Raw genomic sequence first — 10,245 nt, forward strand, 5'->3', positions numbered from 1 at the left:
GGATTTGGTACCGAACAACTCGATCCGAGCCATAGATATAAGTGTCTTGGGTGGGCTAGTCTGGTAACCGGACTCTCTTTTTAGGGGCCGGGCCATTTTATGGTATCTGTTAGGGCCAAAATTTTGGGCTCGTGTGGGCTAGTTTGGTGCCCGAACTTCTTTTCCGGGCCGGATCATTTACAATATCTGTTCGGCCCAAAATTTTGGCCCAAATCCGCAAAACGAGTTCAGTTACCTGTTTTCGGTATCGCTGGAGTTGCTCTGAAACCGAAAACCGCCGCGAATCCCCGCCGGGCTCCCTCTTCCTCATTCAGCGCAGAGCAGCCGCCGGGCGAGGAGGAGGATCAGAGTGGATCCACGATGCGGCGGAACAAAGGCAGGCAAGCAGCGCTGGTGCGAGGAGGAGGATTAGAGGCGCGCGTACCGGCGGCGGCGGCGGAAGAAGAGGAGGAGGAGAGAATGCCTAGAGCTCTGACGACGGATCTATCGTGCGAGTCCCGCCCGGCTCCGCCTCCTATTCCGCCGGGACTCGGATTCCGGTGGCATGATTCGACACGATAGGGCGGAGGCCCTGCACTTCACGCCACGCGCAATGGCGACCTCGATCCTGACCGACCCCCGACGGCTTGAGAGCAACCCTAGACTAGCGCAGCCATGTCTCTTCCGGCATTATTTCGCGTCGCCGGGAGGATCCTGCCTCGCCGGATCTCGAGCCAAGCCCGTCGTCCGCGGCGGCGGTAGGGTCGCGGTACTGGAGGCCACCCGGAGCAAGGCTACAGCTGCACGTAATAGCGAATCCCGTACTCAAAGCTTCCTCTTCAAATCTCAATTCCTCTTACTCTGACTCTTTGTCCATCTCCATGGTGCTGAAAAATCATGGAATTTGCAGCCACACAGGAACCTCGGGGATGCTGCTGCTGCTGAACACCGGTTCACCGTCTTTCGCAGGTTAATCTCTAGCCTTCCTCGCAGATTAATGTTCAACTGCGCTCTGAGACAGTGTGAGTTTGTAAGCGAACGTAGCAACATCAGTGCTGTGTGGTACTCCATCCGTTCCATAAAGATTGGCACGGTTTTCAACTAGATCTAATTCAAAGCCACGCCAATCTTTATGGAACGGAGGGAGTAATAATGCTTATGGCCTCAAGGTGTATCAGTTGGCGAATGTACCTTGTCAGTTGTTTTCTTTGCAAGTTCTTTCTTCAAACTGTCTGAAACTGTTTTGATGTGTGCTATGAATACTTGACGAGTTTGGCTACCCAATGCACTCTGTCAGTGTCAATCCTTGTTTGTGATGCTTGAATATTTTTAGTTACTCATGTCTTCAGAGTTTGGATCTAACCACCGCCTACGTATGCCTTGTTTTGTTCAAGTATGGAATATTTTGATGACAATTCGGTTTTTTCAGTCTGGTCTTGATAGTTTCTAAATGTCAAGTCAGAAATTTTGGAACGTTTCTAAATTCGGATGGCTGCATTCTGTTCAGGACTTTCCTGTATCAAGCACCTAGCTACCTACCTGATATATCGTGGCTTGTTCTTTTTCTCATACCATATGCATGCCTAGATCGATTGGTATTGAGATCACTCAGAAAGTTTCCCATAATTTTTTCGTCAAAAAAGAAAGTCTCCCATAAGGGTCTGCTTGGCAGGATTGCAATTACACAGTAGTATTGAATTACTTTTACAGGGACCAAAAGCTAATGCTGCTATGGCTATAGCTTCATTCTCTGCTGTTATTGGTCAAATTTGGCATATGAGCATGGATTTCAACCACACAAACAAGGAGGAGGGCGTAAATGAGATATCCAAGTGTGTGTCCAAGCCCTTCAATTCCTTTTCCTCCATTAGCGAAGAAGATTTGAAGGATAGCGAAGATTTGAAGGATTAGGTTTTTCTTTTTTCTAGAATAATAAATGCAAAGTTCAAAAATTCCAGCGTAGAGACTTATTTTTTTCCAAAAGATTAGATTCATGGTTTAAGAAAGGATACGGAAATATGAAAATAAGAGCTTCCGTTCGTAAAATTTGTACAAAATGTCGACTGATTCGTAGGCGTGGCCGAATTAGAGTCATTTGCTCTAACCCGAAACATAAACAAAGACAGGGATAATCTTTCGAAAAAGCACTTTACTTTCTAAAAAGTAAAAAAAAAGAGTACCTGCGGGAATGTTTAAATTAAAAATAAAATAAGCATGTGCAGGTAACTTATTGTTATTCTTCTTGGATGGAGACTGTTTATGTAAAACCTACTGTTCTGTTTCAGAGTGCTGTTACTTGTCACACATACTCAAAAGGGTGAAGGAAAGGATGATTTAAGGATCAAACAGTTCAAAGAGTGGATGCATGAATATGACATTCAATATCCAAATGAGGAAACAAGGCAGGACAGATTCTCTATATTCAAGGCAAATGTGGAATTGCATGGTTATGATACATACAAAGAGTACAGAGCGGCTCTGGATGCGCTATACTGCAATGATCTGGTACAGTCTCTCCACCCTTCAAAGGTTGACTGGGTTGAAGCGGGTGTTGTCTCTCCAGTTGTGAGGAACCAAGGAGCCTGTGGTAGGTGTCTTGAGGTTAATTATTTTGTGTTTAGAATTGTCTTGCTGGTTCGTCATATACCCACAAACTGTGCTTGCAGGCTGTTGCTGGGCCATGGCAGTCGTAGCATCTGTTGAGGCGTTGAATCACATGAAGACCAACCAGCCAATCATGTTGTCGGTTCAAGAGCTCATCGACTGCGAGAAAAGGAACAATGGATGCAAGGGCGGTCAACTTGAGACTGCTCTTGTTTATGTACAGATGTATGGGTTTTCAGCAGAATCTTCCAACCCATACAAGGCCCGGACTCGGAGCAGTATCTCGGGTTGCAAGAGGGACAAAACAGCAGCAGCACGGATAACTGGCTTCAACGCTGTCCCTGCAAACGAGTACGCTCTGGAGAAGGCGGTAGCGAAGCAGCCCGTGGTGGTCTGCTTGCAGAGCTCCTCTGGTTTGACGGCTTACAAAGGCGGCATAATTGATTGTGAAACATTGCCACTCAGCAGTGGGATCGCGCCGCATGCTGTCCTGATTGTCGGTTATGGTACGGATCCTAATGGTATCAAGTATTGGCGCTTCAATAACTCATGGGGACAGGGTTGGGGCGAAGGGGGGTTTGGGAGGATCCGCAGGCGCGTCGCCGACGAGCGAGGTGCCTTGGGTATGTTCATGTACCCATTATTACATCCGGTGTAGTTTGATACCTGATCTTGGTTAATTAGGACCTCGGTTTGTGAAAATTTTATGTACCCCTGTGTTTGAGAGCTTGCGTTTTTGTTATACCTCTGCTGGTGCATTTTATTCACAGCTAGCTTGAGATATGCTCTGTGCTGTGACATTATATACCGAACCGATGCTTATATATGTAGTACTCCCTCCGATCCAATTTTGACTAAAATAGTAAAATTTTACGAATTTGGAGGAAATTTATAAAATTCCAATTATCACTTGGGAGCCTGTTGAGTATGTTTTTTTTTTGACAGCGCCTGCTGAGTATGTTTGTGGTATGTATGCAGTTTAAATTTGGACTTACATACCGAAATTTTACATCCCCATGAGGCCTGTTTGAAACAGAACTATTTCTCGGGAAAAAAAATTATTATGGCTTGGACTTCAAAATTTACTACTGGTCTTTAGTCTAAACTTGAACTACTGGAAAAAAAAGGCCAAACATGTTGTCCCGGCAAGGCTAGTGCAGTTTGCCGGTATTACGAAGATGGCTACTTATGCAAAATATTTCTTCGGTACATAAAACTTTTTTTAATAAACTACTCTGAAAAATTAAATTACAAGAAAAATCTGAAATGATGTGGTGGAATTTCAAAATATTTTTCATAGACTTGCTAAGCTTATTTTTTTTATATACTTATTTTTATGAAACGTAAAATGCTGAAGGCGGGAGTTGCGGATGATCCGAAACCCTTTGGCGCAAGTCGTCTTCTCCATCCTGAGATCTCCCCGAGCTAGCTGCGCTGCGCCTCACCCAAACTCCAAACCCCAAATTGGCGCAGATCACTGGCGGTTCCTCCTCCGGCGGATGCTGCGTGGGGAGCCATGGCGGATTGGAGGCGTGTCGTCGTGGGCGGCGGCGGCCATGGCGGATTCGAGGCATCTATTCACCGTCGGAGGCGGCCGAGGATTCATCCGCGGGGACATAGATCAGGCAACCTTGGTTCTTCCCCGCGTGCAACGGCGGCGGATGTCGGATAATCATGCGAATGCGATTCGGATCCCCGCTTCCGGTGAGTTCGACTCCGATTCAGATTCCGGTGAGTTCGCCATCTCAAATCCTCAGGAGGCTGGCGGCGGCTAACTCCTTAATCCCGACGGGTTGGAAACCCCAGCTTGCTAGAGCGCGGCGATTCAGCGGAGAGAGGGGAGAGACCGGAGGCAGCCATGTTTCTTCAGGCATTTGGCGTCGCCGGGTGGACCCTGTCGCGCCGGATCTTCAGACAAGCCCCTGAGGCGGCGGCGGTAGTGTCGGGGTGGAGGCCGGCCGGAACAAGGCTGCTACACGTACTCCTCTCAAAGCCAAAGCTTCACTCTTTCTCAAAGTCTCCTGCTCTGTGGTTTGAACTTTGAGTGGTCATATTTATGTTTGTTTCGGTGCTGATGAAATTGAAGTCACAGAGGAATAATTTTATGAATAAAATGCACCATTAGTCCATGAACTCGGCAAAAATGAACACTTTAGTCCACGAACTCGAAAAACAAACACTTAAACTCCTAAACTGAAACTAGTGTGTCACTTTAGTCTAAAGACGGTTCGGCGAGGATTAAACACGCAACGTGGCCACCACGTTTGCTTCGGCGACCCCTTCACCGGCGTCCTCTCGTCAAAATTGAGCATTGTGGACTTGATAACAACCTTAGGCGAGGCGGCGGAGGCAACGGCGTGGTTCTCATGGCCCAGGATCCCCGTTTGGGTGCGGCCGTCTTGCTCCTTGCGGGCGGCTCGGCATGGTGATTTTGCAAAAAAAAAATCCTGAAAAGATCGACTAGCAGTCCGCGGTCCTGGCCAAAGCCGACGTGGTGGCCACATGGCGTGTTTAAGCCTCGTCGAACCCTTTTGGACTAAAGTGGCACAGTAGTCACAGTTTAAGGATTTAAGCGTGCGTTTTCCGAGTTCGTGAATTAAAGTGTTCATTTTTGCCGAGTTCATGGATTAGTGGTGTATTTTACTCTAATTTTAGGGATGCTACTGCCTCATGTAAATTGATTTCTAACCTTCCCATAGTCCATACCGGTCACATCACATTGTATCCTGCTGTCTTTAAAATATATCTGCTGAAACCAATTGCTTAGTTAGTTCTACTATAATGAATTCACTAGAGTATCAGGAGTTACCCCGGCGACATTGTATCCTCCTAATCTTGTGGAGAGGAGAGATTGTTTCTGACCAATATGTATATTCATGGAATGCATTTCAGTGCTTTACATCTGCAGAGTTCGGCTACCAATGCATTCGATCACTCCTTGTTTGTGCCGTGTAATTTTTGTTACCCACCTACCTGTAAAAACAGTAGATTGGATTGAATCGCCGTGCCTCTCAAGGGTACCGTTTACTCTTTATATAGACACATACAATCTAGAGTTTATAATTCGGTTAGGATTACAACTTCTACCGCAAGTCTAGTTAGCCTGACGTGGCAGGATCCTATCCGCTCATGCGTCGTCCTACTCCGTTTAACAGTCCCCCTTGATCCAAACAAGGGCTAACCAGATTCAATCCATACTTCATTCGATCAAACGCTCCCTTGCCAAGGGCCTTCGTGAATATGTCAGCAATTTGATCCCGTGTAGAGATGAACCGCACCTTCAGTGCTCCTGCTGACACCTTCTCTCGTACAAAATGAAAATCGATTTTAGTGTGTTTTGTTCGAGCATGAAACACAGGATTGGCTGTGAGAAAAGTTGCACCGAGATTGTCGCACCATAGAATTGGAGCTTGAGCCTGAAACACACCCAACTCTCGAAGAACTGATTGCAGCCATGTCACCTCTGCCGTGCCATTCGCAATGGCTTTATACTCCGCTTCAGTACTCGACCGACTGACAGTAGGTTGTTTTCGAGAGCTCCAAGATATCAGATTGGGTCCATAGAACACTGCGTAGCCTCCAGTTGATCGGCGATCATCGGGGCACCCAACCCAATCTGCATCCGTATACACGCTTAATTATGTGGACTGGGAACGTCGTATGTTGAGTCCAACCTTCAGAGTTTCTTTCACATATCGCAGCACTGTTTTAATTGCAGACCAGTGCACATCTGTGGGAGCAGAGAGGAACTGGCATGCCTTGTTTACAGTGAAGGAGATGTCTGGCCGTGTCAGGCATAGGTATTGCAAAGCTCCCACTGTTCTCCTGTAGACAAAGGCTTCTGCTTTAGTGAGTATAGTGCCAGCATTCTTGCTGAGCTTGTCGGACGACGACATGGGTGTTGAACTACCCTTGCAATTCTGCATATTCACTTTCTGAAGTAGATCGGCAGCATACTTCGTCTGAGTTAGGGCTATTCCATCGGACGCCTTTGTCACTTCTGTTCCGAGAAAGTAGGAGAGTTCCCCGAGATCCTTGACAGCGAAAGAGTCACGAAGCTGCTTCAAGAGCTTTTCTACAGTCTGTTGACAGGAACCGGCTATGATGATATCATCCACATAGATCAACATATAGATGGTGACTCGTGGGTCAAGGAAAATGAACAGGGAGGTATCTGCTTTGGATGGCTTGAAACCCATGGACTGGAGCTTGACACTCAGCTTGGAATACCACGCTCTTGGCGCCTGTTTAAGACCGTAAAGTGATTTCTGCAAACGACAGACATGATGAGGATGATCTGGATCAACATATCCTGGCAGTTGAGACATGTATACCTCCTCCTGGATATCGCCGTGGAGGAAGGCATTTTGAACATCCACTTGACGAAGATCCCAGCCACGAGAAACGGCGATGGACAAGATCAACCGAACTGTGGTGGGTTTAACCACCGGGGAGAACATGTCAGTGTAGTCAATACCAGCACGCTGGGTGAAGCCCTTCGCGACGAGACGGGCTTTGTGACGACCAATGGTGCCATCAGACTTCTGCTTGACCTTGAATACCCACTTGCAGCCGACGACATGATGACCACGAGGCGGTTCCACGAGACGCTAGGTGTTGTTGAGGCGGAGAGCAACAAACTCCGCATCCATAGCAGTTTTCCAGGCAGGAATAGCCAAAGCATCATGATGAGACGTGGGTTCAGCCGCAAAGGCTCGCTTGGACGGTTCATATCGGATGATCCCATCATAGAGGCGAACCGGGCGAACTTTGTTATTCTGCAGCCTAGTGCGCATAGGATGAGTAGGTGCAGGTACAGGTTCAGGACTTGGCGATGGTGAGGAGGCAGCAGACGGAGAGGATGCGGGAGAGTCACGATCCGCACCATGGGTCGGCCCACACGCCGGTGTGGGAGGAGACAGAGGCGAGGCAGGCTTCGAGGCCGTGTCTGAGACCGCATCGTCTTGGGCCGCATGGTCGTCCTGGGCCGCAAGAGCCGGCGCCCCATGATCGACGTGAAGAGGAGCATGCTCGCCATGCATTGTATGATCGACATGATCGCCTGCACCTGAAACAACATCATTGGGAACCAGATTAGTAGAGCAGTCCGTATCAGTATACGTTGATGAATCTCTAGCTGGTTCCAGAAGAAGAAGTAAATCTTCAGTGGGTTGGGAATTTTGGGAGTGGTCAACAGAGAATGGATAGATTGTTTCATCAAACACTACATCACGGGAGATATATATTCGGCCAGTGGACCGATCAAGGCACTTGAACCCAAGATGATTTGGACTGTACCCAAGAAACACGCACCGGGTAGACCGAAAAGACAATTTTCGGTTGTTATAGGGTCAAAGATTTGGCCAGTAGGCACACCCAAAAACGCGTAAAGCCTCGTACCGAACAGGTATTTTAAACAATTTTGTGACGGGTGTCTCGTTGTGAATAACACGACTAGGCATTCGGTTAATGAGATAACAAGCTGTGAGGATAGCATCATCCCAAAAACGAAGAGGAACACAAGCTTGAGCAAGAAGAGCAAGGGCGGTTTCAACAAGATGACGGTGCTTTCTCTCGATTGCACCGTTTTGTTGGTGGGTGTGGGGGCAGGAGAGGCGATGGGTGATGCCGGTATCCTGAAAATTGCGATGTAATTTCTGATATTCCCCTCCCCAATCGGACTGAACGGAAAGAATTTTAACACCCAAAGATCGCTCAACGCGTTTCTGGAATTGATAAAAGACATGCTCAACATCTGACTTGTGTTTCAATAGATAAACCCACGAAAACTTGCTAAAATCATCCAATTTTTTTGCATAATACCGAAAACCACCGGAGGATTTAACCGCTGGTCCCCACACATCCGTGTGGACCAACTCTAGGGGAATAGTAGAGACTCTATTTGACAACTCATAAGGGAGTTGATGAACTTTCGCTTGTTGGCACGCATCAAAAATATGCTCAATTAGCTCTTTATTCAACGATGAAACTAATTTATTGGTGGAGATGATGGATTGAACGATGGATGACGTCGGATGACCAAGATGCCGGTGCCACAAGTCTTTGGATGGAGTGGCGAGATGTGCTTGACGAGAGCGTGGATGTGACACCGGATACAAGCCGCCTTGAGCCCTACCGTGTAGACGAATTTGCCTCGTGATGCGGTCCTTGATAAGGAAATAAAAGGGGTGAAGTTCAACAAAACATTTGTTATCGAAAGCAAGTTTATTTGCGGATATGAGACTTTTGCTAACGTGTGGAGTGTGTAAGACATTTTTCAGGTGTAGAACAGATTGATTTGAACCAGGTAAAGAGGATTCACCAACATGTAAAATAGGAATATGCGTACCATTGGCCACGTGGATCTGATCGTGGCCTTCATAATTCTTCTGTACATGGAGACGATCCATGTCGTTGGTCATGTGATCCGTCGCCCCGGAGTCCATGATCTAGGTTGGTTCAGAAGTGTCGTTAGAGTTGGAGTAGTTGGCGGCATGATTCGACGTCTCTGGTTGGATGGCATGGTTGAAGCGAGAGTAGCAGCGGAGGGCATCGTGTCCATAGACACCACAGATCTGGCACGTGGATTTGCCGCCGCGTCCACGTCCTCCTCCTTGGCCATTGCCGTGCCCGGAGTTGTCGCCTCCTTGGCGACCGCCATAGCCGCCGCCATTGTTGTAGTTGCGACCTCCTCCATAGCCGCCGCCGCTGTCACCGCGTTCACAGCCTCCGCCGCCACGCTGAAAACCACCGCGTCCTCCTCCACGCGATGCGTTGTTGGCAGAGTGTTGGAACTGAGGAGATCCATTGGACACGCGATCGCCGTTGCGTGCCTCGTACGTGACCATGTGCCTGTAGAGGTCGCTGAGAGTGAAATCATCGTCACCCTTCGAAGCTATCACCGATATCGACGTGGTGAAATTCTCATGATCCTTGCTGATCCCAGCAAGAATATATGATATGATATCTGAATCACTCAGAGGATTGCCGACTCTTGCCATGGTGTGAGCAATTTTCTTCACGTGGTTGTAGTAGTCAGCAAGGGACATCTCCCTTTTCTTTGACTTCACAAGCGCCGTGCGTAGTTGCACGATCTTCGCCTTGGATCATGACGAGTACATCCCATACGCTCGCCGATGACTTTAGCAGCATCACATGGCCGAGCATGGATGGGTTCAGAGATGCAAGGAGAGCACACAGAACCTGTTGATCTGTTTTGAACCAGACATCATACTCAGGGTTGTTCACCGTCTCTGAACTTCCCTCGGACGCTGGAACCTTCTTGGACGGCACGGCGTTGCTCCCATCTACAAAGCCAAACAGATCGAGGCTGTAGAGAGCAGGGAGAGCCTGAGCCCTCCATAACAGGAAGTTATCTTGGTCGAGCTTGACGGTGATCACAGCGCCGATGGTTTGAGCGATGTTGGTTGGAGCTGCGGGGGAAGAAGGAGCCATGGATGATCAAAGAGCGGATTGGCTCTGATACCATGTAAAAACAGTATATTGGATTGAATCGCCGTGCCTCTCAACGGTAGGCGTGTACTCTTTATATATAGACACACACAATCTAGGGTTTACAATTCGGTTAGGATAATCTTTCGGAAAAAGCACTTTACTTTCTAAAAAGAGTATCGAGATTGCTCTGAAATTAAGTTTCCCGTA

General features: G+C 47.8%; 1 protein-coding gene across 1 annotated transcript; it reads left to right on the forward strand.

Moving 5' to 3' along the window:
- Positions 1 to 254: 254 nt before the first annotated feature.
- On the forward strand, positions 255 to 3,329 carry LOC100824040 (ervatamin-C). The gene is made up of 4 exons (XM_014896317.2): positions 255 to 785; positions 890 to 948; positions 2,265 to 2,566; positions 2,646 to 3,329. Exons 3-4 carry the CDS (start codon positions 2,341 to 2,343, stop codon positions 3,239 to 3,241), a joined length of 822 nt encoding a protein of 273 aa, XP_014751803.1. The 5' UTR covers positions 255 to 785; positions 890 to 948; positions 2,265 to 2,340; the 3' UTR covers positions 3,242 to 3,329.
- The last annotated feature ends 6,916 nt before the right edge of the window (positions 3,330 to 10,245 follow it).

Source organism: Brachypodium distachyon, chromosome 1, assembly GCF_000005505.3.
Source record: "Brachypodium distachyon strain Bd21 chromosome 1, Brachypodium_distachyon_v3.0, whole genome shotgun sequence".
In the NCBI taxonomy this organism is placed as follows: Eukaryota; Viridiplantae; Streptophyta; class Magnoliopsida; order Poales; family Poaceae; genus Brachypodium; species Brachypodium distachyon.